This window comes from Rhamphochromis longiceps, linkage group LG8 (assembly GCF_057381845.1).
Source record: "Rhamphochromis longiceps isolate RC_006_pf linkage group LG8, R_longiceps_female_GT1.1, whole genome shotgun sequence".
In the NCBI taxonomy this organism is placed as follows: Eukaryota; Metazoa; Chordata; class Actinopteri; order Cichliformes; family Cichlidae; genus Rhamphochromis; species Rhamphochromis longiceps.
This window is the reverse complement of record NC_140564.1, coordinates 27,273,631-27,287,549: the sequence shown is the minus strand read 5'-3', so window position 1 is coordinate 27,287,549 and position 13,919 is coordinate 27,273,631. Positions and strand designations below refer to the sequence as shown.

General features: G+C 39.7%; 1 protein-coding gene across 1 annotated transcript; it reads left to right on the top strand.

The window, feature by feature from the left end:
- Positions 1-151: 151 nt before the first annotated feature.
- prph2a (peripherin 2a (retinal degeneration, slow)) lies at positions 152-8,414 on the top strand. Its single transcript, XM_085416851.1, has 3 exons — positions 152-2,473; positions 3,804-4,050; positions 7,213-8,414. Exons 1-3 carry the CDS (start codon positions 1,893-1,895, stop codon positions 7,414-7,416), a joined length of 1,032 nt encoding a protein of 343 aa, XP_085272977.1. The 5' UTR covers positions 152-1,892; the 3' UTR covers positions 7,417-8,414.
- Positions 8,415-13,919: the final 5,505 nt, after the last annotated feature.

Below are 13,919 nucleotides of genomic sequence, written 5' to 3'. Positions count from 1 at the left end.
TGAAATATGTGGGGGGGGAAATGGGAGTAGTGTTTACAGTTAATGTAAAATGTGCATCTTTTGAGAGATTATATAGGTTTTCTTGCAGAAGGAACAGAAAGTAAATTGTTATTACACAAAAATATTAAGACACCAAGTCTGAGATTTTTTATTTTTAAGTCTGTTATAGTTCAGGCTTTGTTTTTATACCGACTCTGCCTTTTAAAATTCCTGCCCACAAAGGTAATGCAAGTTACACAAAATAAAGGAGGAGGGGGAAAAATAGTAAGAAAAGAAAAGATCTCTGTGTTTGTATTTTATTTAAAATGCAGTCTAAGCCATTTAAAAATCCAAAAAATAAGAAGGAAACAAAATAGAATGCTATGGAAAAACGGAAGATAATAGAATAAATCGGCAATATAGAGTTAAATGGCTCCTAAAATTTAATAAAGCAAATAAAATAAAATGGCTTAATAAATGTAGTTAAAACAATCACAGCAAATATCTCATAATATAAAATGTAGTGGACAGTCCAGCTTTGAAATTAAGCGCAATAAAGAGTATTTTTTGCTAAACATGTGTCACATTATCAAGAGTTACTGCATGGGGTAGAGAAGAAAGAGCTTTTGGCAGCTGCTTCCTAAAAATATCGTTGCTCACTCAGGTTGTAGGCAGTATAAGACACTACTGAATAAACCAGTAGTGCTGTGAAATATTCATTTGGCCAACAGTTTAAATAAATCATTGAATACCTGGTGTTAGCATGACATTCATGTCTATGACAACTGCAAACTTATGATTATAACACATAAATATTGTTAGTGAGACAGCGCTAAACACGCACAAAGGTTTGATGAAAGACATTGTGAAAAGAGCATCAGGAGATTGGGCCTTCAGTGTTCCAATTGCATTTGGTAAACATTTAGCAACACTGCAGCTCTCACATCCAGCCACAAGGAGAAAGAAGAATAGACCGTTCAGGGAAAGGCCTGGCTTTGATCAGCATAAGTATCTGGCTCGTGTATGTGCCAGACACTGTGTTGGTTCTAACTGCCAAGATAGCAAATGACAACAAGAACATCAATGAAAGCAATAGAATATTTTTTATCAGCTTGCCAGACAACGTTTACTGCAAACACTGAATTTTCATGTTTAATAATGTTTAAGCAAAATTTTAATTTGTCCAGTTTGTCACAGTTTGGTCTTGATTTATTAAGCAATTACTTCCAAAGTAAAGTCATAGTGGGGCTTTATTAACTCAGTGTTTTTGATTCGTTGTGAAGACATCTGGTTTGTGTTGAGCTTGTGGACCCCATACCTATGAATGATTAGGCTTTATCATTAGCCCTACTGTCATGTCCATTACCTTTGTCAACCATCTGCTGAAACTTGTGCTGCTCCTGATGTGTTTGATCAAGGCAACCATGACCACATGAACACTCAAACCAATTATGGCCCCTGGCAGCAGCTTACGATCAGGCTCATCTTCTGTAAATTGGATCAGGGTGCTTACAGGGGCTTAGCATGACGTACTGCAACTTTGAGTTTAATCATGAGGATCCCCGGCCATCCTCAACCTCTTTGAGAGAACGCAACATTAGCTTCTCCTGTAAAGGTTTGAAGAAATAAACCCTTTTGAACACTGAAGTTTAGGACTCAATGGTGCAGAAGAACCTTTAAAATAAGGATCCGGTGCTGTTCTCCTGAGTTCTTTATAGCGGTTCTTTTGCCATAGGATGGATTACAGTCTGAGCTGACTCTTCTGTTCTTTCGGACCAGCCAGAGGACATACTGATTACAAACAAACAGGGAAGTGCAGGTTAGCATACTCAAGAACTTTATCTAAACCGAAGTGGAAATCTTGGAACTCCTGCAGTGTTTTTTACAAGCAAGGACACATCACAGATTGAAGAATGGCTTTGTTGCCAGTTAAGTTTGATCTGAAAAAGCGAGTAAAGTTGGCTCAGACAGTCTGGTTCATGTACTGGTTTGCTGTGTTGGCCGGCGTGTTGGTCCTCAGCATGGGTCTGTTCTTCAAGATCGAGCTGCGAAAACGCTCTGAACTTATGGACAACAATGAAAGCCACTTTTTGCCCAATCTGCTTATTCTCATGGGTCTAATAGCCTGCAGCATCAACGTCTTTGGAGGCAAAGTGTGCTATGACTCACTGGACCCCGATAAGTTTGCAAAGTGGAAGCCCATGTTGAAGACCTACTTGGTATTCTGTGTAGGATTCAACGCCCTGCTGCTTGTCACGGCCGTGCTGTGTTTCTTGATGAGAATCCCTATGCAGTTCACCCTGGCTGAAGGGTTGAGGAACGGCATGAGGTACTACAAGGACACCGACACACCGGGACGCTGCTACATGAAGAGGACCCTGGACTTGATGCAGATTGAGTTTCGTTGCTGTGGAAATGACAACTACAGAGATTGGTTTGAGATTCAGTGGGTCAGCAACCGCTACCTGGACTTCAGCTCAAAGGAAGTCAAAGAGTAAGTGACAGAGATTTTTTAAAAAAAAGTTAAATCCTTTATTGTTGGCCTTAAAAGTTGCAGAGTTATTTAATGTGGAAGTAAAATGAATGTGTTTGGATTGCCGTTGAACCTAAGTGCACCAAGCTGCTGAGGTGGGGTGATCTGTGCAAAGTTAGAGTTCAGTATAAGTGGATTTGAAATGAAGGTAGATCAGATCAGGCGTAATACTTACTTTCATCCACTGAGGATTACCATAGCAGAAACGGTGACTGCTATAGTTCATAGCAGAGATGTGTTCTTGGGGTCAGAGAAGAGATCTGGGGGCATTTATATGTGAAGATCTGGACTTTAGTGAATGGTTGCAGAAAAAGATACAGTCAAGTCCCACGAGAAAGCTTTACACTAGCCTGTTTATGTCTCGGCCAACCAGCACCACTTAACTTTTTGTAAACAATTTTGTGTGCCGGGACATAATTAGTGTTTAATCTCCAGGATTACAGTGTCTTGTCCTTCATGAACCAGTGTCTTGTCCAATCAGCAGAGGACATGGCAGCACTCCAATAACAGCACTGCCAGTCAAAAAAAGTGTAGCCAGAGATGCTCACATTAGCATAAACTAAGGACAACAGCGTTATCATGAAAACAGGAAACAGCTATGCTTTAGAGCCTTCTAATTGGGCAGCATTTGGGGTCAGTGTTGTTGTGGTGCCATTACAGGTTTTTGTTGTACTTATACATGCAAGATATCACATTCACTGCCAACTTTCTTAGTAACAGTAACTCCAGAATTATTCTACATCATAAAGTCTCTGTGCTTTTGACCAACAAGTTGTCTGGGTCATAATTCGGAAAGCTCAAGTAGGTGGTGACATTTCTTGCAATAACGGATACATATCTGACACCCCCCAGTTCTTTGTGATCCAATTACACTTGTCTTTCCATTGACCTACTACTCTCAATCATAGTCAAGATCAGCTACTCAGACTGAGCAGTGATTCTAATTTCAGTGTTTGAGTGCCTGCCTTCTTGCTTCTCGCAGTTGTTCAGACCTTAATATGTACTCCTTGAGAAAGTTTGAAACAGCAGTGTATGATGGAACATTTTAGCTGACGACTGAATGCCAATTCAGGCTAGCTTTGTGGAGGTTGGATAGCTGATTTAATGTTGTTTATTGTCAAGGTAAGATTGTACTGCAAAGTATAATACAACAACTTTTGACCTGGAGTAATGTATGGATTCCAGTTAAATCTGAACGAAGGGAAGTCTAACACAGGTGTGCTAATTCAAGTAACAGCCCATTCCTGGCCTTCAACATCATCTTCCCCTTTACTGTTCCTCTTCTTCCTAGCCGCATTGGCAGTAATGTTGATGGCCAGTATCTGATGGATGGAGTGCCCTTCAGCTGCTGTAACCCCAGCTCCCCCAGACCCTGCATTCAGGCACAGATGACCAACAACACTGCCCACTACAGTTATGACCACTACACAGAGGATCTCAACGTGTGGAAGCGGGGATGCCGCGATGCCCTGCTGTCCTACTATGGTGGCATGATGAACACCATCGGAGCCCTGGTGATACTGGTCACTATGCTGGAGGTCAGTGCCACAGACTTACTTAAATATATTAACTGAAACAATGTTCACTTCTTAGTTGGAAAATGTAGCTCTTTTCAACTTCATTTAAAAGTTAGAACAATCCCATGCACTATCCACTGCATGGAGGAATGGAGATCGTGCATAAATGTCTAATTAAGTCTTCTACTGTAACATTGTCTCTGTCTAATGTTGGTTTTGCAAACAGTATGTCCTCATTAATCTATTCACATGGAAAGAAAATAAACAATAGAGGGGACTGCTTGAGAGCTGTTGAGTGTTTCAGTTGTAGTGGGCGTTTTTTTTAAATACCCCAATTGCAGAAGTGACCTTAATGCACAAAATATTGTTGTTGTCACAACTATTACAGAAAAGTATATATTTCCATGTCCACTGGTGGAAGGCTTGTTTGAAGATACAAACAGCTGGTCTTGGCATATCAATATCTAGAAATAGCAACAACCTTGCTGATAGCTAAATTGAAGCCAGGCAGGTGTGTTAGTCATTTTAATCAGAAATACAGAGTTCTTTGGAGCACTACTCTAGCCTTGAAATCTGTTGGTGGAGCCTACAATAGAAACAACTGATAGGTAAATGGGCACCAGACAATGTTTTCCCATATTCCCAATGGGCTTAACATCCCAAGAATTCTGAACAGGGAAAAGCCTCATTTGAAATGAGAAATAGTCTGGAAAATTGTTATGTTCAGAAAAATAATACAGATAATTCAGCCTATTCGATCTGACAAATCAGAGATATTTATGTGTCTAAGTGTTTTCTAGCAGTACTTCCCATTTTTTTTTTATATCAACAAAGACAAATTGGTTAGTCTGGCAACTGGTTAAACTCCCCTTCTGTCCTTAACCTATGACTTCAGTCCAATTCACTTTCATGCAGTAGGTTAGACAGTCTCTAACAGGCCTAGCAATACATTTCAGTTTGCAAGAGGCACTTTGAAGAACAATTGGAACTAAATATGTTGATTTTTTCTTCAAGGAAAATCAGTTCTCAGTTTATTTTTTACTGAAATTCTCGAGTTACCTCATCACATTTGCTCCAGTTGCATAGTGGGCCTAAAACAATAGATACCAACTTATAACATTCCTGCACACATTAAGGACCGCAGCTTCCCTTGTCAGCAGATAAAAGTAACAACAGCCTTCTTAAGTCACAAATATTGTACCTGTATCCGACTAGATTTTATTCATTTTTAAATTGTTCTGCATTTTTTCCTCAGATCATTTTCAGTTAAATGACTGAAATTGAGAGAAAGTCTTTAATGTCCAGCTAGTAGGAAGTCAGGTGAATAAACATGCAAAGCCTTGACCTAGTTGGCATTTCTTCCATCAGTTTCCTCCATCCCTGCTTCTTCCCTTCTTTCCACAGTCTGCCCACGCTATCAGTAATACCCACTTACTGCATCTCCTTCCCAAACACCGCTATCCTCTTTACCTAAATATATTTTCTCCTGCCCTACTATCGAGATACCCTGTGCCACCTTTGGCACGGTTTAGCTCACCTGCGGTTTCTCACCTGCTACTTTCTACCTAAATCCTGTAACAGCCATGTGTGTCCTCTTTCCTCTCTTTACTTTCTCCTTGGCCTCCACTGCCAACATCTGTGGTTGTTTGTAAAGCCAAAATATCTGCTTATGATTATGCAGAACAAATAGACATGTACAGGTGAATCCTTGAAGCCAGTGACCACAGCGATGATATAAATTGTTTGGGTTCCTGCATCACCTTGAGGAGACAGTAAATAGAGCCATACAGATAACATCTTTGCTCCAGAAATCCAGCAGACAATTGTTTGTTGTAAAAACACAGCTTCAGCTAATCAGATGCACGCTCGGAGGAATCCTAGATTTAAAAGAGGAGTTACGCAAGCATCTCTGTGCCGACACATATGGGTTAATCTGCAAGAGGTGACAAGGAAATACTTATTTCCAGGAGTCTGATCTCCTGATCTGATGTCTCCATTTACAGTAACTGGATCTTAACTGTCCTAATGAGATGTTAGCCCTATAGGCTATAGATTACTTCAAGAATTTAAAAAAGCTCCTAATTTCATTTTCCTTGCTTGAATATTTGCCTTAACACAACATATTTGCAGTATATTACACAATTTCTGACTCAGATACATTTATTGAAAGATGTAAAGTTGTATCATCTTTTCATGTCCTACTTATAAAAACCATGCAAACATTTCTAAGCATTTAGAAGATATTCAAAATAATAGCTGAAGATTTTTTTTAATTATTAGTGAAACTGGAGTTCTGAATTTAATATTATTACACTGGAAAACATCAGATATTTTCCATTTTTGCTTTAAAATTTAATTAAAGGATTTATTAAATTATCTGAAAGAGCATTATTAATTACATTTCAGCTTAAGTAATCAGAATTGTTATGCTGCAGCAGATTTTTAGCATCCATGAGTGCTAAAATTCACTACGTACAACTGATGCATTACAGTGGACCTATTATACCTGGTTTGTTAAATTAAAGACAACTACATAGCGGAATTATAAGAATGAGGTCATCCCACATCTGCACTGAATGCTCCATTTTTATACTTTTGGATTTGTGTGATGTCTTAAAGAGGGGATATTCAAATGTGGGCATCCCACACAAACAGCACAGTCAGTGAACACCGCCTATTACTCCAATCTTCTGCTTGGGCAGGGCAGCCAATCAGAGAAAATCATGCATCATGCAGCACCGAGACCCAGTAGAAGATAAAAATTTTTTTTTAGCTGAAACAAGCAATGGTATTTAAGTATAGTCCAAGAATAAAATATGGAACTATAGATGAATAGAACAGGCCCATTAATTTGGAGCTGAGCAATGGTGATACTTTTCCTTTGCTCTGATTTGAAACTTCCAGTAATGATGAGAATACAGATTTTTGTCTAGATATCCTCTGATAATTAGCTAATTGTCTTGATAATATTATGTTCTAAACCGCAAACAACATTTGTTTAACTTCAATTCAATGTCTTCCTTCATATAATATCATTTTTCTATCTTTCTGATTAAACTGGAATTTCAATCAAATTATTGTAGCACAAGTGTATAATAAATTCCCTTCTTAAACGTTTTCTTTCATGTGGCATGGCTACATTTCACATTAAGTTTATCAGATCTGTGTTCCTGTTCCTTGCAGGCTAGTGTGACTGTGGGCATGCAGTATGTCCACAGCTCCCTGTGTAACCTTGCTAATCCGGAGGATCCAGAGAGCGAGAGCGAGGGCTGGCTCCTGGAGAAGACAGTGAAGGAGACGTTCACTGACATCATGGACAAAATGAAGTCCATGGGCAAAGGCATCAAGGTGGAGGAGGGTGAGCCAGCGGTTGAAACAGTGAGCTGAGCTAGCGCCACCTGAACAAACTGACCCCACTCCCACCTGAGGAGAAAATCAAAGACATGTGAGATTTTTCTACCAGCATTTATTTTGTAGGCCTACTCATATATTTGGTTATGAACTCATTAGAAATGGACGTGAAAAGATCATATTGCATATTCATACTTTGATAAATAGCAGCTGGATGGGTTTTTAGTTTTGGTTTTCCCCAGTAAAACAACCACCAGCATGGTTTTTTGTTTTTTTGTTTGTTTTTGCACCAGCATGTTTTTAATTAGGTTTACAGTTCTGCTTTCTGACACTTTGTGCATTTTTTTCTCCAAAAAAAGTGCAAAGTTATAAATCAAGTAAATGTTATATGTATTGAAAGCATGTAATTTTCTCCTTTATTTTGCTGTCACGTAGTTTGGCGGGGATGGTGGTTGCTATGCAATCCCCCCCTCTCATGGAACCCAATGGTGCAGATTGAAGATATTTAACTCAGGTTTTGCAATGTTTTATTTTTGCTAACCCGTCTAGGCTACTTTATAGTCAAAGCAGACAAATTAACCCCTCTGACTTGCCCCCATTTATACTCCAGTTCACTGGATAAGCAGCTGAGATGGAGTATAATTTTCAATTAAATGAATCAGTCATGCATGAACAGTGCAACACATGGATCAAGACTGAGCATGGGAATCAGGAAGTTCAGAAACATGGGGTGACTCCAAACCTGTGGCCTGAAATTGGCAGCTAAATCTTGGTTCCTGACCCCTGTACTGTAATCTCAGATCCTCTTTGATATTTCCCTAGTGCATTCAGTATCTGTATATTGACATATGTGTATGTACAGTATATAACTTTGTATATGACGTAGAAAAGATGAAAAATTACTTTTTTAAAAGAATGTAATTAAGTTGAATCTTTTATTTGAATCAATGTAAAGTTGTTTTTCTTTTTTCCAAATAATTTTCTTGGCTTTGTGTGACTGTGTAGAGGAGAGATTATGCTGACTGTATACGCGAATAAAGGATATTAGAGACGACATACAGCAGTGCAATGATGGCGTTGTGTTGTCTCGACCTTGAGTCATGAGGCATGCTGTGAGTGCCACTGGGTTCCTTATTAAGCCAATAGGATAAGGCCTATTAAGGTATTACTGCTTTCACATGGCCATGGGATGACTTTTCACATGCCCAATGTAAGGACATGTGTGTACAGTATGTGTGTGTGCTTGAGGAGGAGCTATGCACGGGATGCATTCTCAAGAAACATGCAACAAATGTTACTCTCACTTGTTCTTTTCTTTGGTTTTATGCACTTTTTGTGACTTAAACCTACTCTAAAATGAGGTTTGACTTCAGAGGGCGCAAGTCGGAAAATCCTTTGATCTCTTTGGTTGATATATTGGTAAATAATAACCTGTAAGGTACTCTTTATCCATCCTGTTGAAACTAAATCCGCTAATAACGTGTGTATCTGAATCGAAAGCCACATGTTCTCAAAACTTTAGCCATGAGGAATTACGAGCCATGATATTAAAGCCAGTGTGGTGTTGTTAGAGCAGATGTGAGGGAGTGCTGTGAAGAGTCAGCAGGAACGGCAAAGAAGCCAACTCTGTGCTGTATTTTTGTTGGACCAAAGCACATAACCAGCGCTGAGTAGATAAGAAGCTTAATCGGCTTTAGATTAGCATGAACCCCTCGACCAGGTGAGCAGGTGATGTCCTGCTGCAGGATTCGAGACACGAAAGACAGAGATAGAGACAAACAAGGGAAAGTGAAGATCAGGGTGGTATGAAAGAAAAATAAGGCACCACTTTATTGAATTTCTTTCTTCTTCTTTTTTAAATATGTGAAATTAAAGTAACTTCTTGAAGTATCACATAAAAGCATTTATTATTCATCAGGTAATCACTGACATTTTAATGTTGGGGCTTTATAAAATGTAGTAGTCAAAAAATAGCATTGCAGTTCAGTATCTAAATGCAAGTTCTTAATTTCCACTAGAGCTATAGTGTCAAGTATTTAGCTGAGTACCTAACCAAAAATAGCATTGCAACACAGAGAAAGTACTCAGGTGCAAGTGAAAATACTACATTCAAAAGTCATAATTACACAGCTTTATTGTAGGTCTTCACCCAACATTATAAAGAGGTTTGAAGTGTTGGTTGTGATTGTGAATGTTGTGATTTGGCCCGATATGAATTGAATTGAACATGACTCCATATAGGTGTTGTATTACTGAATAATTGGATCATTCTTGTCATTGTCAGTTTTTAGTAGTGGAGATATTTTTATGCTCTTTAATTTCTTGGATGATTTAATCTATTAAAAAATACATACTTTATTAGAAATAGATATGTTTTGTCTGTTAAAATGCAAAGTGAAAAGTAATTGGGTGGCTAAATTATTAAATGGACAAGAAATAAAACATATTGGCCAAAATTGGAGATATTGGAAGTAAAGAACTGTGCTGACTAGATGTAGATACTTTGTTTCCACCCCTGTGTTTATGTTTCTAATGGCACACTCATATTTGTTTGCATACTGCATTAAAAAAAGCATCTTCTCCTTTTAATGGTAATACACCTGCAGAATATGTGACCATGCAAACAAGGTTGAGTATTGTCTTCAGACAGTGAGTACTCCCTCCCACAGAGGCAGCTTCTAAACTTTTAATCTGCTAAGAGCATCCTATACGTCGTCTGTATTCTGCTGCTCTCTGTTGGTGACTGCAGGTAACCAGCTGTGACCAAATCATGCTGACCGTCATGTTGATCTATTTAATTAATTAAGTCCAGCAGTGACAGTGTGACTGTTCTGTGACAATGTAATCTGTAACAGAACAATCACGCTGCCACAGCTGTTCTCATAAGTACAGCTAACTTTTATAATCTGCCTCTTTCGATTTATTTTATTTGGATTCCAAATTTCATATTTTTCGGTGGCAAACTGGGTGCTTTGTAGAGCTTTAACTGAATGATTTCATTTACATTAGAAGCCCACAAGAGGGTGTCTTTCCATCAGTGATAATGCAGCAGGCGTGGCCTTCTCATTGTGGAATGAAGAGGAACTATATTGCTTGAGTTTCGTTTAATTAATCTGTTGACAATTTCTTTAAAAATAATTTAGACTTAGAAAAGAGAAAACTGTTTAAAAAATGACACCAACTTTTTGAAATTGTTAAGTAAATAACCTATTATTTACTTCCTTCCTCATAAAATAGTTTGCATGTAAAACATCAGAAACCATTTTCAAAAAGTTCATTCCAGGCAGCGGCTCTTTCAAAATGTAAAATATAACATGCATACAACGATATGACACAATAACTCTTATTGCTGTAAAAGCTGAGACACACTAAACAGATCGAATCAGTTATTAAAAAACAAATAAAATGAGAAAAAAATGGTCATTTCTAATTGGTGATTGAAATTCTTCCATCCCAGTGAGACATAAGGAAATATGCAGCAGTGTTGGAGTTCTTTTTTTTTTTTTTTTTTAAATGACATCAGAGACAGCAGTATGCGACATTACGTGATGGCAGAGCTTCAGTTCATCCTTTGTCTTTTTTTTTTTTTTTTTTTTTAATAAATAGGACAGGGGGAATGAATGAGAGAAAGAGGGGGAGAGAAAGAAAGAAAACCAAAGGGGAGAAGAGACGGTGAGAAGGGGGGGGAAGAGAGAGAGAAAAAAAAAAAGAACTCCTGGGTCACCTGTATGGAGAAAAAAAAACAAACAAACAAAAAAAACAAACAGAGGAGACAGCAAACAACAAAGAGCAACATAATAATAGAGAAAACAAAGCACCATCACAATAAACTAGCTAGTCATAGATATCAATATTTACTAAATAATAAAGGATATTGTGCAGCACGCAAGATAGACAGCGCACAGTGTGCTTTGAGGCAGCAGCCAAGAAAGCTTTAGTCCGCGTCTGTGAATACCCATGTGTGCATACCTGTGTGGATCAGCATGCTTGCATTCCAAAGGTTTCTCCATGTAATGATCTGCTAGGGAGTGTGGGGGGGCCACAGCCCCGTCCTCCAGGGTGTGAAGTGGGTATGGAGGAGATCAAAACTCCAGACATCCAGAGGCCCCCAGAACACAAGAGACCATGGAAGACCAACAGAGGGGCAGCCGCGCCACTGTTCCAGTAAGAGCTGAGGAGAGTCCCAGATGAGGGCTCGCCCAGCAGCCGCGGAGCAGAAGTCAGGGGGAGTTGCAGTGACGCGCCCGTGAGCTCCGCCGGCCCCCAGCTGTGCCTGAGTGACCGAGCCCCAGGCCGAGAGGCCGGGGGCACCCCACCTCCAAAGGGGCCCGAGCGAGCCCCAGGCCCCAGGCCCCGACAAGCGGCCGCCAAGGAGTGAGCCGGTGTGTACCCGGACGCCCACCCCCAGACACAAAGAACCACCAACACACCGACACCTGAGGGAGTCCGCCACCGGCAGGGGAAGTGGTGGTGGGTGGAGATAGGCCTCCAAACCTTGGAGGGCCTGAGGTGTCCCCAGAGAGGTGGCGTCTGATACCCAACCTGACATATAGACACAGACATACAGGCACACACAGACACAAACATCCATTCCCACCCTCATGCTCTCATTGTTGGAGTTCTTGCTATGTAAATACTTAAAAAATACTAACCAAGCCCCCAGTCTCTCATATATGAGACTTGTTTAAAAATCAGTGCATTAACAACTGATGCTGAACATTAATTATTCATAAAGGAGTGGCACTTATGAATACATGCAAGATTCGAGGTGTTTATTAATTATTTAACGCGATAATGAACATGCAAGGTGTGATGTGGTTGCAGAGAGGCAATGAGTGACACGAGCTCTAATATTAGCCCGTTGACCTTGACGCTTCTGTCAATGGTCAGGGACGCTAGCTGCTATCACATCTCACTTTACACTTCACTATGGGCCTGAATAAATATGGCAGACAGAAAGAAAAGCAGAGAGAGAAAGTCAGAGAGAGAGAGAGCGAGCGAGAGGCCCGTGACTGGTAGATGTGTGGCCTGTTCAGAGGGGCATTGTTAGAGCTATGAGAGGACAATGCACTGCCCCCGCCCTGAATACTCGCCATACCAGCTGACCAGCCATTACCAGCACTGCTGCACCGTTACAATTCCTGCTGCTCGGACACACACAAACACGTACACACACGGCCTCAATCATAAGTTTGGTCTTACAAGGAAAAAACACACTGTGTGTATAACACTGGAGAGAGGAGAGAAACCAGGTGGGAGGCCAGCACCGCCTGACAAAAGGCTTAAGCTGAGGCATGCATGGGCACACAGACTGTGTCGCCACTATGTGTGTGTGTGTGTGTGTGTGTGTGCGTGCGTGTGTGTGTGTGTGTGTGTGTGTGTGTGTGTGTGTGTGTGTGTGTGTGTGTGAGAGAGAGAGAGAGAGTGGACGCGAACATGCGTGTGATTTACAACAAGTTAAGTTTAGACCCTCGCACCTATCTGTTTCTTCAGCAGTAACATTTCTCCTGCTGGAGCAGCAGCAGCAGCCGTAACCACCCACAAAGGACAAATGCAGCACTCACACCATCTTATTATTTCAGTGACAAAAGTCTTCAAAGCAGTGAACAGGAGAGGAGAGGAGAGTTTTCCACTGGAGGATGAGTACAGTACTACCAACAAAAAGCAATTAGAATATATACATATACTAATTAAGAGGCACCTCAATGTTCAATTTAGATCTTAGGGCTGTGTATTCTTAACTGATAAATATAATCTGTGTAAAACTGTAATCTGAAAAGAGAAAATCTGTCAATTTTGAATCTATTGGCCAAAATCTCCTTTCAAATAGGAAATTTTTGCTGCTTTTCTCTCTATAGGTGGCTGGATCAAGTGACCATTTCCTGACATTAAAAGCAATCAACATATCAATCATTAATAAATGCAATCAGCAGTGTTGGGAAGCTCTTCGTTCATTTATTCAAGTACTGTACTTGTGCACAGCTGTGAGGTGCTTATATTACTGATTTAACACCTGCATATGAAACACTTTTTTTATTTGACAGCTTCAGCCCACTTCAAGGTTATTTTTTATATACATGTATAGAATACACAGCTCAGAGTAAACCAGTGATTTCCAACATGTGTGGCTTGCGACTTCTTATGAAAGCAATGTTTCAGACATTTAGGAGCATTTAGGTTTCCCTTTAAACGTCTCTGATTAAAGGATCAAATGTAGGAATAAAAGTGTTGATAAAAGCTTAGATTTTTGCAGTTCGTATTCCATTAATCATCTCATGTCCCCTTAAGCTTATCTTAGAGGCTGGGACTCCCTGCTGTATAGGATGAATACTGCTGTTTTCAGTTGCTTCAGTCACAGTAATATCATGTCTGATCATTTGTCAGTCACAAAGGTCATTTTTCAGAATACCTATCTTTGAAGTTTTGATTTTAAGTATTACATTAAATCATGCACAACTTTTTTTCTAGTATTTTTACTGGCTATTATTTGGCAGTTTTACTTTTTATTTATTTCTATGTTGTCATTAGTTATTGTGATT